We start from the raw sequence: 17,751 nt of genomic DNA, 5'->3' as shown, positions 1-17,751 counted from the left end.
ACACTCTTAAATACGCCCCTGGCGCTGTGTTCCAGACCAGCTGAAACAGCAGACGAGCAGCTAACGGCGAAAAAAATTATTAAGGCAGCCGACGGCTCCTGTGCACAGGGACGTAATATAATAAATTATTAATCATAATGTTGGATAGGTACGATTATTCTTACAAAATTCGTTTCCGATCGAATCGCATCAACTCAACGTCCGTATAGTTTATTATCACGGTAGCAGTAAGTACATGTATAATATATGCCACATGTATACGTCGTTTGCTGGAGATACGAGTGTTTGTCATATTATTTCTATAAATTATGATATCTCGTACAGTAATAATAATAATAATAATAATAATATATTATATATAGTGACGTACGCGTTCATATTATCACCATCTATAAACGATTTAAGAATAGGTGTAGTTTGGCACGAGCGGTCAATCACACATTGACGTGCGCAGCCAATCGACTGCTGTACATAGGACTCCACTCGTGTGCACCATAAAGTGCGACTAACCGACGCTATTTTTTTTCTTCAACATTTCATTATTTTCTTTTTTTAGGCGTTTATCGTTTTATTTCTGTGTTTGCTCTGCGCCGCGGAATTGTTTGACCCCGCGTTCCGTTGCGTATCGGCGTTTAACAGCGCTCCGATTGATGTTTTCGCGCGACCGAGCGAGTGGTGCCAAGTACGCGCGATATCGCACTAAACAATAAACTATTTTAGTTTTAGTTTTTTTTTTTTTTTTACCTACAACGCCAAATTTACGAACATTCCGTGTGCGCGCGGTGTACACGTCATAAATTCTTGCTAGACGTTTTTCTTTTCTCGAGAGTTCCCATTTACTTTAAGCGTATTAATATCGAATGTCCAAAAGAACGATTTTGCGAACAGCGTCAAATTTGCCATGCCCAACGGTTCGACGATTGACTTACTTTATAGATATAATATGTATCGTATGTGTATATAATATATTTAACATAAAATTTCTATCATATCGTTCTAAAAACAATTTATTTTCAATATTCCTTTCCATCCCATCACTTGTTAAAACTATAACCACCCTATATGCACCGTATGCTTCATCCCATTAATAATGATCATTCCTACATCTATTTTAGTCGTAAGGACTTGGTTGTGTAATAAGTTAATTTTAGTATAACTGAACTTAATTGCACTTATTATTTGTTATCCGAGTATAATTCTTTTATACGTTATAAAATTATGTTACCTACTAATAAAACGGTCTCTTGGCATTAATAAATAAAATTCATATATATTGTAGGAAATTTTAAATAGACACTGATTCTAAACCATAAATGTTTTCTCTATTCTTAACTGTCATATAACTTATTACTATAAATTATAAAAGTAGACAGTCGTGTAATATATAGCTATATATACAGTAGTATGTCCTAGAAATCTCCTATTACCTGTCCTATAGTACCTCCGTGGTAAATTAATATATTTAAATGCAGTTTTTTTATAGTAATAGATAAACAAAAATTTAATAAATGGAATAAGTTTTAATTTTTTTTCTTCAAAAATTAAAAAAAGTGTACTCATTTAGTTTGTTTAATTTTTCGAGATAATTCTAGAAAAATTCTAAGTTTTTGGATATCAAAGTGTCCTGTGGTGATACAATTTTGTTTTCAAATAAGAGTCACACTTTTTATAGTAAATTCTTATGGATATGATATATTTTAATTATTTAACCTTAAGTATTAAAGGAGAATAATTAATGTTAACAGATTTAGAAGAGAATGTGATGATTTAAAAATTATAATAGTTAATATTAGTTTATAAAAATCATATAGTAGACAGATATGTTTAGATTACAATAAGAACTAAACTGAATAATTTTTAGTTAAATTAATTACGTATATTTATATTTTATATACAATTTACTGATTTTATCTTTAGAATTGGTATATAACAAGTATAAGGACTATTATCTTTAGTACCTATATGTACAGTTTAATAATATAGAAACTACTAATTAGTAATTTGAATTTCGATTTAGATGAGTTAATATTATCAAAAAAAAAAAAAACCAACCAATTAACAATTTACAATAACAATAGTAGTCATAACTTGATAAAGAGAAGTTTGTATTACTATATGATGATACTTAAAAATCTAAGGTATCTAATGTTAGATATTCAACAATATATTACTTATAGGAAAGTAGTCTACTTAAAAGTTGAAATTTCCAGAAATAATAATTTGGATAAATGTATTATAAAATGATAGGTACAATTTGAAAGTTAGATGAATATATGTAGTTCATAATTCTGTATACAAAATCGAAAAGTAATTTAATATAACACATTTTTCGATGATAAACAATAAACATATAGGTAGTTGTTTTTAATATACAGTATTTCTCAGAAATTTCGTATAACTTATAAAATCACCGTGTAAATTAATTTATCTGAAAGTGGTTTTTTATAGTAACTGTTAAAAAAAATCTAATTGTATAAATGAGCATCACATTTTTAGATATTTAAATTTTGAAGGAGGTCATTTTTTTTTATCTTATTTAAAAATAACATTATATTTTGATTCTTTGTATCTAAAAAGGGATGTTTTAAAACAAACGTGATATCCAATATTACCATTAAAAAATGTAATATTAATATATTTTTTTTTTATGATTTTTAAGTCGGAGTTAGAGTTATGATGTCTCACTATGGTTGTCTTCGTTGACTTTTTTTCCAATCAGCATTTTGTTTTTGGTGTGATTAAAAAATCATAAATGTATTCGAGAGCTACAGTTATTATTATTATAATTTATATTTTATACTTTGATTTAATACTATGTGATATTTACATAAAATTTAAATAAAAAACATGTATATGTAAGTAAATTATACATTATACATTATTCGATTTTCAATTTTATATTTCACAAAAATCTATGATTTATAAATTTTATTAATGTAATTGCATTTTAATTTTTGAATTGTTAATTTCCATAAACTTTTAGTTATATTAGTTAGGCTTACGAATAATCACGAAGTAATTGAAAAAATAATAGCTACTAGCTAAGTATATTATTGGTTATTATAAGACATACATGCGTTACGGATTCTGGTAACTTCAACAACAAGCTATCTATGAAAAACAGCTAAAAATTCTAATATAGCTTGAATGTGAATTTTGAATAGATTTCGACAAAAATCTCATTGAATTATTATTATGATAAACGAAAAGATCGTATTTTGTTCTTAATATTACAGTAATAAGCTTACATATTATTACGTAGTAATAAAAATACAAATTTATATATGTTTGATTACAACACGTGTGTCTTAATCTAAATCTCACAAGTTTTATTATTCACGTATCTTATGTCAACACCTGCAGTGATAGATTTTGAACCGTTAGTTATTTATAAATTTAAGTAATTATTAAAGTATACATATTTAAAATTTAAATACGAATAATATTTTTTTTTCAGTCAGTTTTATTTTTCATGCCATATTTTTACGAAATTATCATATTTTATTCATGTGTAGTTTTATTGTTATATTAATCCAATTAAATAATATTATTCAAGTAAATAATCTCAATACGATACGTTTGAATCCAGTGCCCATAAATATAATCCCTAATCAGGCAATCAGTGTTTGCTATAGTTTAATAGATTTTACGGTTTATAAATATAATATAATATAATACCTATTACGTGTTGCATAAGCACCGAAAAATGGAAGACGGATAAAACTGATATTATTTTGCCTACTTCGAACGCCTGAAAGTAAATCGTATTTGCTTATTTATTCATAAAACTTTTCAAATAAAATATTGCAAAGTCTTAAAGATATTTCAACGTTGACATAAAATAATAATAATAATAATTCAACAGTCGTGGGGTAGGAAATACCATCGTTAAGATTGTCCCCCTAGTAAGTTATTTTTAATTTCGCTATTTTTTCAATCTTAGTTTTTGATCGATATCAAGAAATATCGACGAACTAGGTCTTTCAACAAGATCATTTTCCCAAATATTCTCATTTGTTTTGGGTCGAGAGGTTGTCGAGCGAAGTGATAGCAGTGTGTGCATTGGTCATAATAATAATAATGATGTTAAATAATTATAACTCAAGATTCGAGTCATGATTATTAATTAAATACATTTTATGAAACGAATATTACCTATTGTAAAAACACATGATCGAAAATTTAATTAATACTCACTCAACAAATGCGTATAGAGATTACTGATATACTTTAAAATGTAATTAGGTAATTAAATTTAGTGATTTTGATTAAGCTGAAGTACGTAATTACGTAATAAATAATAAGACGCAATGTATACAATGTTTATAATTTAAATAATAATATGTAGTTTTGAGTAAAACAATAACTACTATAGGCTTTAGGGTACTTACTATTTATTTTTCTTCGTTACTTTAATTTTTCATGAAAATCCGTCATTGGTTCGATTACGCTAGTATTGAGTGGGCTATAAAAGTAATGATTATTAATTTCAAGGGTGTTGTTGAATTTGTTTTAAACCGATTAAACGAAGCCGAAAAACCAAATCATCAATAAGACAAATGCACTGTTTAGTTTGTCTAACAATAAAATAAGACGTATAAGCTGTCTAATCGATAAAATAAATACCCTACCTAATAATATTAAAACCAGTAAAGCTGATAAAAATATAATTAAATAATTCTCGATTCTAGGTATAAACCTTGCTATATCATATCCATAAATTTAATGTCATAGCATATACTATTATGTAAATATTATTTAAGACTAAGGAAGTGACTGCAGTGTGACACACAAATCGTTACTGCATAATAAATAAGTAATTTATTGCGTCCTCATTAATCATATTATACTGTGGGATTCACCGAGCGTACTTGTCATATTTGATCACTTTAATTACCTATGAATTTATTCAAGTTATGACTTTTAGAATAATAATTATGTTTGTTTTCAAACCATATTTTCAAATACTAAGATATTTTATGCCATTTAAGGAACCCCGTGGAGATAAAAATATTTTTTACAAGTAAGGACCACTCTTTTTTACTTATAATTGTTAGGTAGACAATACTTAGTATTTAAAAGTGTTGATATAGTGTATATAGGTACATATTTAAATTAAAACGAGTAGTTTCAGAGTTATTAAAGATTTATTATGTACTATCTACGTACAATGTCCATATGATAATAGCTTTAGAATACAACTAAAAAAAATTTAACATATATTCTATCAATCTATCATAGCTTTAATATATTGGATTGAAATTTTAGCATTTTCAGTAATTATTATTAAATCCATTTCAACTGTAAAAAATAATTACATTTTGTTGAAAATAATAAATGATATACACAAATCCACTACATGTATACATACTACTATATGTATTACAAATATATAAATTTGTATACGTTGATATTAATCACAACTACTATCATTATTACATTAAACTTAATAACAATGGAACTACAGATTTGTATTACTTGCATTTCAAAAAATCATATTATTATGCTCTTCATTTTACAGTAAAAATGGTTGATACGGTATTTAATACAAAGAAGTTCATATCGCAATACTAAAAAAGAAAAGAACTATAGTAATCTAATTGCTTGATAATAATATGGTCTTTAAGTATATTTGAAAATGATAAAAATCAACATTTTAATAAATCAATTATAAAATAATAAAATGAATCATGAAAGTCGATGAATCACTCCGTAGTATTAATGTGTTATATATTATATTATATTGGATAAGTTATAGTATTATAATAATATGGTTATTTAATACAATTTTTTTTTTATTATTATTAAATACACATCAACGGCAGTCAATTGAGACATCAGACAATGTACAGCGATAAGCTCAAAATAAAAACAGTAGATTCCATTATTATCGTATTTCTTGGTATATTTTGGATTTTTTTGTTATACTCGAATAATTTGATTGCAATAGACAATTTAAGGCTAAGGAACAATTGAAAAGGAGTGGAAGAGAGTTTTTTCTCGTTCTTATCGGGAACAACAGCATTCGGAATATGTTCTACGATGGGCTAATATGCCACAGCTGGTGTTGCAGACTTTCACATGATAAGTCTTCCCTTGACGTAATAGGTATCAGACCGTGTGTCCTATTCTGAGACGGTTGATGATTGTTTTTGGTCTATTGAATCCATTGATCTTTTGATTTCGTTAAGTTCTGTAAATAATTTTATCCGTCGGTTTTGTTAGGAGTAGATAGTATGATTTTTCTTCGACTTTTTTGTATCCATGTAGACGAGAAACTTGATATAGATGTGAGGAAGGCGTGGGCTTGTTTTGTCGAATGGTTTGCCCTACAGTATTGTTGGTGATATAGCTCGTTCACTGAAATTGTAAGATTTGTATAGAGGACAGTATTCGTAAGTCGTAGCTGTTGGAATTTATATTGTAAAAGTGACTATAAGTGTGATCTTTCAGAGCTTTATTTTTTGACGCGATTATCGTGTAAATTAAAAAATGTGTACGAAACAATGTCGACAAACGGGAGACGGGGCAAATACACATTATTTACCGTCTAATGCAAATTCCGATGTGGATGTTCGCAAAAATATTCGTAACGTGAAAAAACGTCGGAATAAATTTCGTGTGGGTCGAGTATTTTGGAATTCAGCTGTACTTTACACTGTTGTCTGTTGTACGCGGATAATCTGTAGAATTTCGAAAAACGAGCGCAATAATGATCCCACGTGCGCTTTTTAACATAATTCTCGAACGTCTCAGACAAATAAATACGAAGCGATCATAAAAATACAATATTATTGTACCACGTTTCGGATTCGAGTTGTAAACATGTATTATATAGTATTATTTTTATACCTATACGACGCGGAAACGCTGGACTCGAGTGTTTGAGATTTGGGCGCGAAGTGTTTTCGCTGTTAGGCAATAACCTCATTAATTCCATGTACATTCAGAACGCACACGTTATAACGTTATAGTCGTTATTCATATATATAGTACACCAATAACTGGTATCATATTATAATTATACAAGGTGATTCTTTTAAAACTAAACGTTAATTTTTTTGAAAAGTATTAGGTAATGTTTTTGAAAATACTTTTTACATAATTAGAAGTCATTATAAAACAACATTTTTGAATATAAATGATCGTTGTTTGCCTTGGACAGCGTACATTTTTAATTTCATATTTCCAAATGTAATATTTTTTTGACAATTTTAATATTTTAAAAATCAAATTTCGAACGAATCGTTGATTGGTCATTAATTTATTGTGGCACGAAGCCAATTCATATGGAGAATTCAAAAACATAGTTAATATAATTCAAAATGAATGATAATATATACAGAAATTATAATAAGAACATAGCAATGAATATAAAGTATAAAAATAACTTATGAAAGTATAGAATAAAATTTGATATAAATCAGTATAAGGTTCATTAACAACTTAGAAATAATTTAAATAAATGCCTACCACAGCGGTTATGCTTAAAAACAGTGGGTATCCAAGGGGACGGGGTATGCCTACAATTATTTTAGTACAGTCAAGTTGCGATAACTCGAATTTTTTATTATTCCTTTTGAAATATAAATTATATATAAATTAATATAAATTCGAGTTTGAATTTTCATCTACCTTCAACTTCAAATTATCGCGATTCAACCGTATATTATTTTTTTTTTCACAAATATATTAAAATGATTAAAAATAATGTTATAAGGAATGGATTTATGGGCAAAAAATGCTCTACGATAGGCAAGTGATGAAAATTATAAGAATATTGAAACTATTGAGTAGTCTAAGATAGATAAATTAAACTTAGTCTAAAAAGCTTGAACAACAATATAGCTTTTAAGCATTTTAAGTTTCAATGAGTGAAATAATTGACCAACCTTTTGCGGGTTACACCTGCAGTGCCACTGCATTCTGTACATTTAAACTTCAAAATATGTCTACTGATAAATAATTAACTACTCATTCGAAATTCGATTTTTATTCAGGTATTTGAATTCTCAGGAAAAATATTGTGCTTCGGCATATTAAATAATAATAAATATATGAAGTGTTCAAAAAAAAAAAAAAAATTAAAATAAATAATTTTTTTTCAAAATTTTGTTTGGTACCTAACATTATATCTTCTTACTGTTTTAAAAAGTATTTCAAAAAGCGTTAATATTATTGTTGAAAATAAATGTTTACCTACCTTTAAAATAATTGCTTTATAAACCCACGCGTTATGATAATAATAATAAACCCACTCGACCGGAGTTTACAAAATATAATATTTAATCGTGTCAAATAAGGCGGCGGGCCGAATATTCGTGTCGGACGTAATACGTGGTGGGTACTTAAGTTTTTTTTCCGCGTCATCCGGAGATACCACCGACGCGTTCTAAATAATTGAGCAGGTCAAAATAACTCCGACAATTTACGTACATTTTTTGTTTACCTAATGTTGATATTACTACATTATTATTGTTATCGTCAGTATAAGATTATCTGTAGCACGTTCGACGCGTATATGCGCATGAGGAGATTTGTTGTTTTGAGATTCACGTTTTTTTGAATTTCTCTGTTTCGGTATTCTAAATTTAAGGAAACCGAAGATATTTTATGCAGTACGTTTTTACCGCGATCGTTAGAGTGTACATAATTTATATACCTGTTGTTTTTCTTGATTATTAACTATTAATATATTATTTTAATTAAGTAAGTTGGTCCTGCTGTTTATCTGGTTTAACTTCGAGGTGACGTAATCTCTGTATGAGTTTTTATCGAAAAACGTGTTATAAACTATAATACGTAAACTAATAACTTATTACATAATTCATCACGTTCGTCACTATTTGGCCATCGACCATTATATACCTATTCCAATATTTGTAATATTTGTAGAAAAAAATTACATTTTTGAAAAATTCCGTAAAAAATTCTACGATAAAAATTATATTGAAATAATCAGTGTATATTACCTATTACATACAACTCTAATGGTGCTATACGTATGTTTTAAAACACTAAATAAAAAATTGTATCGCGTCATCAAAATCTTAGCTCTATAATTGATGATGCATAAGTACAACGACCGATGGCTCGTTATAATAATATAACAGTCTATCGATAGAACTAAAACTCTTATTATGTGTATTATATTTATATAATTTGCGTAATGACTATTCTAACTGCTATTCGACGATGTATAGATACTTAGTTATATTAAATTAGTGCAAATACGGGAAATTTCTTCGGCTGTCCAAAAGTTATTAGTTTTTTATTACTGCAGGTCAAGTTATTATTTTATCGGTTTGTAATAACACTAATAACTATACATACATTTATCGCGTTGGCCGGCTCTGCTATCGAGTTGTAGTTTATGTAGGTAGGTATTTGAATTTATTATTATTATTATTATTAAATCGTGTAAACATTTGGTGTGAAGCAATATTTTTCTCATACATAATTTTGCGGTTGCTCAACATTTAATAACCTATATATAGTATACCAATAACGGTACATATATACTGACTAATGACCATAGATACCCAGATAATATATAATGTAACTCTGAAACCGTTTTTAATTTTACTACATGATTATGTCTTAATCATTTCGTTAAAAATGACCACATAAAACCCATGGACAGAAACGGTATTCGGGACGTTATAGGTTTTCACGAAGGCAAATAATAATTTAATGATTTATAATACGCCTCAGTGCGATATTCGTTAAAAACACTTGACTAATTCAGATATAATACTTGCTCGATAACGAGAGACAAAAAAATACCAAAACCAAAAATTTAAAAAAATAGCGACGACGAACAGGAAATAAATCGCACAACGTAGGCAGTATAACATCATATCACTACAATAATAATAACGCATTGGAATATTGTTATTATTATTTTATACTTCGTGCTCGCGACGAACGGGTTTTCAACCGTTATGACGTTTATAATACCGAAGCGCGTAGGGTGGCGCGACTCACGATCTCTCGTGTAGGTACAAATTTCACGAATTTCGGCGATATCTGTTAGATATTATGTTCTCGTTGAACCTACGACCAATGACGGCGGCGGCGGCGGCAACGTATAAGTGTAACGCGCATTCTTAATAATAAAAAAAATTAGGATTACAAAAAAATCGTCGTCGGCAAAAAAATAGAATAAGAAATTTCACCTACTCCGGTGAAAGTATTACGATACTCGGCCTGCACACACACACACACCTAATAATAGCGTTTCGTGAACTCGCCGCCGTTCACGTCACATATCCCGGTTAAGGTCGTTGACCGTCTTTCTCTCGGGCGGCGGCGCGCAACCGAACCGAACCGATAGTTTGACCCCGTTTCGAAGGGGAGAGAAGCCGAGTACCTACGAGAGCAGGCGGTAAGACGTGCGCGTGAGGAGGCGGGACGAGGAGAAGGAGGTGGAAAGAGATGCGGAGAAGGGGAAGGGGAAGGAGGAGAAGAAGAAGAAGAAGTCAAAGAGCAACAACGAGGAAGAGGAGAAGAAGCGGAAAAAATATACGCACTACCGGAACACAATGCGCGAACCACGTCATCGGTCTCCGTTCGCGTACACTACAACAATGAATACAATACTCTGTGCAGATATTATATATTATTATGTTACATATTATTATTAGTATTATAATTATATCCTACGACGGGACCGGCCGTTTTCGACCGGACGAAACACGACAATGTACGTCCGTATTGTGTTGCTGCTGCTCTCGTCACATTACAAATGCGTAGGTATATTTGCATACGGAATGAGACGACACCGTTCCGACTATATAATAATACGTCCCCGCGAACGTATAACGATGACGACGATAGTGCACGATTTCGGTCGCCGTCGCGCGCCGCTGTTCGAAATCGGTTTTGACATTTCGCCTGTTAACCTGAACACCGTCGTCGCCGAGCAATACAACATATTATTATAATATTATATTATATATTATGTAGGTTATAACACGACGACGTCTCTATCGGTGTATATTCACGATCACACCGGCTCAACGGTAAACCGCCGCGCGTCCAACCCGTTTCGGACGTTTGAGTTATGAATGTACGAGTAGTAGGTATATTCGTGCATAGTCAAAAACTGTAAACCGCGTCGTCATATTATTCTCGAGGGCTCTGCGCGCACCCGAAACACGCCGTCTAAAAACATATGTAGACATTAAAAAAAAAAAAAAAAAAAAAAACAAACAGACAAACACCGTATAAACCCGAATGATTTTTGTTTTTCGAGTGACGCCCGAATCGATTGAAATCCGAATAAAAAATTCGGCCGTCCCGAATATACCCAAACATGTTTTTTAGTTTAAAAATTCGAAAGAATAATATTTAAAAGAAATACCTAACGTTTACGGACAGGAATGATATTATCAAATAGGTATTAATGTAATTACGAAACGAGCTAATAAACACAATATAATGTGATGGAAGAGCTAGGGAGGTACGTATATGTGAACGTTACGTATCTGATCGATTTTCATTTTTCCTCGGGTTTTAACGTGTAAATACTGGAACTATCCGCGCGTATTTCTGCAACTCGGACGAAAACGGTTATTAGTATTTAATAATCAAAGCGGGAGCGTCAATTCGGGTTTTTTTCGGGTGTGCGAGGCGCCAATATAGGCCATTTTGAAATTTCACAAGACCATATAAAAATAGATATACGTACATTATCCTGCTTAAAATTATTTCCACACATCATGGATCGAATTATTGCATCAACACAAATAGTAAAAATCAATTTAAAAACAAAAACATACAGCACGATAATTGTTTATAACCAATGCGGTGTAAAGTCGTAATTACGATTGACAGAATGACAGCATACCGATATTTATAAATGTCAATATAAAAATTAAAATACAATTTAATTTTATCTCTTGATGCATATAGGCACACTATATGATGCCATGAACTAAAAACGTATATATTTAAACGTGTTCTATATCGTTAACACATTATTTCTTTGATTGGCCACACAGTCAGTACATATATTGTATGATATGTAAAAATGGACCTCACGCGCATGACGCCACGTGCAATTTTTCTAATTTTCTAATTTTCCCATTATATTGAAGCAATTTTATATCGAAAAAAATACATATAGGGCAACAAAAAAAGTTATGTGCATCAAGGGAATAATAATCGTGCATTTATGCATTTCATCAGGGCAAAGGCCAATAGGAACTTTTTTAAAAGTAAGCGGCGTAACCGCACACCCTGAACCCCCTAATGACGCTCCCGCGCCAAAAGTCTGTTTGGTTTTTTTTTTTAATATTCCGGTGATTGAATTATATTCGCGGATATGCAAAGTGATACAGATTGTTTTTAGATCGCGTAGTTGTAATTCCATTTTAAATATTTTTATACACCTCTAATGTTACTCGAGATAACGTCGCGTCGGTTTTCACGTACGATACGAGACAAAAATAATTATTGTTTTCGGCGAAATCATATATACTCGAAACGAGACGCGTGAAATACGACAGAAAATAATAGTCGCCATTCGCCTATAACCCGTACGCAGCAGCTATAGGTAATTCCACCTGCAGTATTATCATCATCATCGTCATCAACAGGCGCGCGTGGATGAGAGTAATACTACACAACACTATATGTGCCGTGCATGGTGACCGCGTAATCGTGTAATAAATCGCGCGTGTATCGGTTATTATTTAAATAGCCGACGCGTTTCGCAGACATATAATAACATAACGCACTCCGTCATCATCATCATCATCATCATAACCCCATCGTCGCGTATCGCACGTCACACGGTCGCGTATTATAATTATCATCGTCGTCATCGACATTATATTATTAAATATTTATTGCGGATCGCGCGGAGGGACGAGAGCCGCCGCCGCCGTCATCGGATTTCGCGGACTAGATATCTACTACCGGGTCGTCGACCCGAGTTCGCCACGTTCGTTCGCATAATATTATAGATTAATAATATATTATATTGTCGGTAGGTATATATGTATATACTCGCCGCCGCACAGACGGTTTGTTTTCTTCGATAATTTTCTCTCTCTCTCTCTCTGTCTCTCTCTGTCGTCTTTACGTAAACGACTGCGTTATGGAGAAAACGTTCTCCCGCGGTCGTCGACGCCTGACGAAGAAAGTCGGCCGTGAAAGTACGCGCGATACGTATATAATACCGCGTGTTATATATTATCCGTGTCAGGCGTATTATACGCGCGAGACCCCGGTTCAAGTTCAAAGTCCTAAATCGTTATGGCATCGACCGATGTCGTCGACGGCAGCCGCCGCCCCGGACGCTATAAACCGATCGAACCGTCCGGCTGATCGACACGACGATATACATGACATGTAATGATATTGCAGTTGTCGTTGGTTGTACTATAGTATTGAGAAAACACATAATATATAGATTTAGATAGGTATCTGTGTATATTATATAATCGAAACGAGCGCACATCTTCATAATAATTCCTAATATATATCGTGTTGAACGTTTTAACTATTTGTGATTTTAATAGTGTATTTACCTATTTTAATATATTTTTTTACGTTGAAAAAAAAATTGAAATAATTCACTAATTTATAATTTATTGTGATTCTTTTTTCAGTCATCCAAGATGAACAACCCGAAAGGGAACAATGTGCACTCTAAACAGCTTGATTTCAAAACGATATGTTTGAGTTTCTACCTGGTAATAATGATGATGGAGGTATGCAATTGTTTTTATTTGTTATTGTTCCTCAAAAGTTATGACCAAACGCTGAGAAAAGTAGAAAAAATGTCGTAAAACCTAACTATGAGAATTTAAAAAAGACTGCGTAATAAAATCTGATTATATGTATATATATATATATATCCTAAGAAGATTTTCATTTGAAATAAGTCCATCGAGATGCATTGAGAATTTATTTACGGAACCTCCTTAAAAATAAATTTCACTCATTTCGTTACCTATCTAATTAATCGAGAAGGAAACACATAAATTTAAGAAATATAAATAAAAAATTGATAACTAAATTTAAGTATACAATAATAAGCAAATACATAATTCTTACAACCTGTATGAAAAAATTCAACACCAGGAAAAAGCCCTTATAAAAAAATCATCAAAAGCCTACTACATACGTATTATTTGTTTATTTATTGTTTATTATAATACAATAATCGTAACTATCTTTGACATTATCCGACGTACGCCGATCGTTTCGGACTGCGTACGGTGTAAGCCGTATGGTATATTTAATAGTAAATATATCTACTACAGCGTTCTGACGATTAGTATATACAACGCTTATTAACCCTTATTTTGGACGCGTTTCGTATCTTCTATTATATTTTATCAACCGAGTGGATTGGTGACTAAACGATTATCAATGCGACCAGTGACCACATAGAACAATAATAATTCATATACGACAGTGGCAATCACTTTCCTCGTCCCTCCCCTCGGGGACTTTTGTTAATCATTTTAGTATGTAAAAATATATATAAAAAAAATATGACTGTCATTAACAGCGAATATTATAAAAGATTTAAAACATAACAATAATTATAAAAACGTGTGTATACGCTCGAATAGTTTTGGTAGAACGACTGTAAGCGAAAGAAAAAAAATTGTATTTGTGTCATTGTCACTTTCGCTATACCTTTGAAATTTCGTAAAAACCTTTACTTCGATACATCGTCATCGTGTGTGCAATGTCTAATCAACGATAACTTATTGTTTGTATGTATGCTGTTTAGATCGGGCCGTGTAAGAGTGATGAAAACTTCACAAGCATCATTAGCGGCAACGGCGTTTCCAAAACAGTCCAAACGTTTCCAATAACCGACTTATGGGCGTTCGACGGAATTCCGAATGCCGTTTATCACAAAATCCGTAAAAACTGCTCGAAAGTCAATCACTTCATAGTAGACATGAGCTTCAACGACACCAAATTATATAAACCGTAAGTATACGCGATCACGTCTGTTCACGCTGTCGCGCGCGTATATTATATATATGTATATATATTATTATGATATTATTGTGACGCGGCGCGCGGACGAGTTTCGTAAGAATGAAAAACCTCGGGCCTGACGTGTCGCGTACTATTCAATGGCGGCCATTCCGTTTATAATAATATAATGGCCACTCGGGGGCACGGGTATATCCACGTCGTTAAGCGTTCGAGTATAACGCGCGCTGCTGCTGCCGATTTCTCGCGGACACAAAATGAAAATTAGAATCGCGGCGATCGGTGTGCGCTCTTCACGTGTTTGCTCCTATTTTTATTAACGGTGTGCTATTATGATATTGTTATTATAAGACGGTCGTCGTTCGAAAATCGTATGTATCGTCTGTACGCGATGAAAACGGACCGGCCGGTGACAACTCGACGAACGCGCTCTCGCGCCCATCACGCTGCCTGTCGTTGTACACATAATAGAATAATATATACTATATGTATATAATGTTACATTATTATTATTAGTATATTATATTATTATGATTATAATATACCGTCACTCGATGGGATTAATTATGTGGGACAGAGTAGAAAGTAACGTCGAGCGCTGTTAAATAAGTATACGAGGCATTTACGATAATATTATAATACTGTCATAACAACACCGCGAAAACGAGAATAAATAAAACGCATAAGTTAAAACGCAGAGACACGCCGCGGGGCAACGCTGCACTGCGCCGAGACGGCGGCATCATGGTCGGTTGTCGTCGAGGGCACTCGTCTCGCTCCGCTCAACCGACCGGCAAGCCAGTGTCTCGTGTGTGATAATTTATTGTGATTTAAACGATAAACCGCCGCGTTCGCAAGGTGACGGCCTACATTTCGTTTTATTGGTCGTCGTTTTCAGTTTATCGGATATAGCTAGGCTTATAATATTTCGACAATGTCTAAAAATCAATCACCAGGGAACTGCAAACTTTTATTTTTTTACGGTGAATTGAATTTGAGATATGTTTCGTCGTCGTGGGCCAACATTTTTTTGCGGAAGGATAGAGCTGTAATGACGTTTAAGAGAGAGGGAGAAGAATCGTTTATTTTATCGTATTATTGCCATCATCATTTTTACATTTATATTTTCTCACAATTTTCTGTACGAGTTGGAAAAAAATCGTTTATTTTTATTAAATTTGATTGAGTTTTTCACAATAATGACTTGGATATATATGGAATGTCCCGCGAGGATTTACCCATTGCAATATCTCCTGAAATAATAGAGATATCATAATCCTGGTTTTTTAATAAGATTCACAGGGACAAGAACTACAAATATTTCATGTTTTGGTAAAAAAGTTAAAAAATGTATTTTTATTTAATTATTTAAAAAACAATTGAAGATAGCCGTTTTGTAGAGTTTTTTTTTCTGAAAATATTGACGTTTTAACATTTTAACATTTTAATTTCATCAATTTCCTTATTTTTAGTATTTTTTTCTAGTTTCGAAAAAACTGCGAATTATTTAATACGATAGTGCCATAGTGGTATCATTGTATCAAACATGTGGCTCGCGTGCTCGTACGGCTAGTGAACGGGTTTTAGTGTGGCTCGCAATAAAAGTTATATTTTGTTTCTTCAACATTGTTAAATTTTTAAATAAAGTTAATGACTATTGTACAAAATATCAATACGTACATTTTTGTTATACCTAGTTTTATTAAATACGATTATATTATAGTAATTATAATAAATAGATAAAACAAATGTGTTTTGTTTACTTTGAATTTAGTAAAAAAAGGTGTTTTGTCCATCAACGTATAAATACGTAATAGTTAATATTTTATGGTTTGTTAGTAATTTTAGTATGGCAGAGTCCGCAATTTAAATACCTAATTTAATGTTTCGATATTATTATCTTGTCCCATTTTTCGGCAGACATAAACATAATAATAATTTCGCAGTTTTTTCGAAATTAGAAAAAATATTAAAAATCAAGAAACTGATGAAATTAAAATGTTAAAACGTTAATATTTTCAGAAAAAATAACTCTAAAAAATAGCTATCTTCAATTTTTTTTTTAAATAATTAAATAAAAAAATACATTTTTTAACTTTTTTACCAAAATATGAAATATTTGTAGTTCTTGTCCCTGTGAATCTTATTAAAAAACCAAAATTATGATATCTCCGTTATTTCAAGAGATATCGTAATGGGCAAATCCTCGTGGGATATCCTGTATAGATAACTAGGAAATTAGAGTGCAGTGTCTCAAAACGTTAGTCAGATAGACGAGTTGGTTTAAAATACGTGTCGAAACAGGCCGTTGCGGGCCGTCGCGGGCCGTATAAGTAGTAAATCTCCGGTGCACAAACATAGTGTAGGTAGGTAAATATGATTTGATGATAAATGTATGTATATAGACATTAAATCATAAGTTTATACGTGCAAAACCAAATACTATACAGTAGTACTAAATATGGACTAAATATTAAAAAGGTGGTGTCCTACTATTATTTTAATTCATAATATAATATTTTACTAATAACAATAATTACAAGCTTCAGTAAATAATTCATTTTTAATCATTTTCACGAGTTATAAAAATAAAAATCACATTTGAATACTAAACTGCAGTACTAATTGACATAAAAATCGATAAAAGTTTTTCTTACATATATGTATAATTGAATAAACGATTCGTTAATGCCATCGTTGAAATGTTTTATTCATAGAAATTAATAAAAACACATTTAATTTATACTTTATAGTATTTTGATCCTTCAACGCAATTTTCAA

At 31.4% G+C, this 17,751-nt stretch overlaps 1 protein-coding gene across 1 annotated transcript in view; it reads left to right on the top strand.

The window, feature by feature from the left end:
• The window catches only part of LOC113559860, an 88,466-nt gene that overhangs the window by 30,356 nt on the left and 40,359 nt on the right, over window positions 1-17,751 (top strand). Inside the window, exons 4-5 of the mRNA XM_026965636.1 lie at window positions 13,620-13,721; window positions 14,756-14,961. Of these exons, the coding sequence (XP_026821437.1) occupies window positions 13,629-13,721; window positions 14,756-14,961 (299 nt within the window). The 5' untranslated portion in view covers window positions 13,620-13,628. The remainder of the gene's footprint in view (window positions 1-13,619; window positions 13,722-14,755; window positions 14,962-17,751) is intronic.

The sequence above is a fragment of the Rhopalosiphum maidis genome, chromosome 3 (genome assembly GCF_003676215.2).
Source record: "Rhopalosiphum maidis isolate BTI-1 chromosome 3, ASM367621v3, whole genome shotgun sequence".
In the NCBI taxonomy this organism is placed as follows: Eukaryota; Metazoa; Arthropoda; class Insecta; order Hemiptera; family Aphididae; genus Rhopalosiphum; species Rhopalosiphum maidis.
This window is presented reverse-complemented; position numbering and strand designations above follow the sequence as displayed.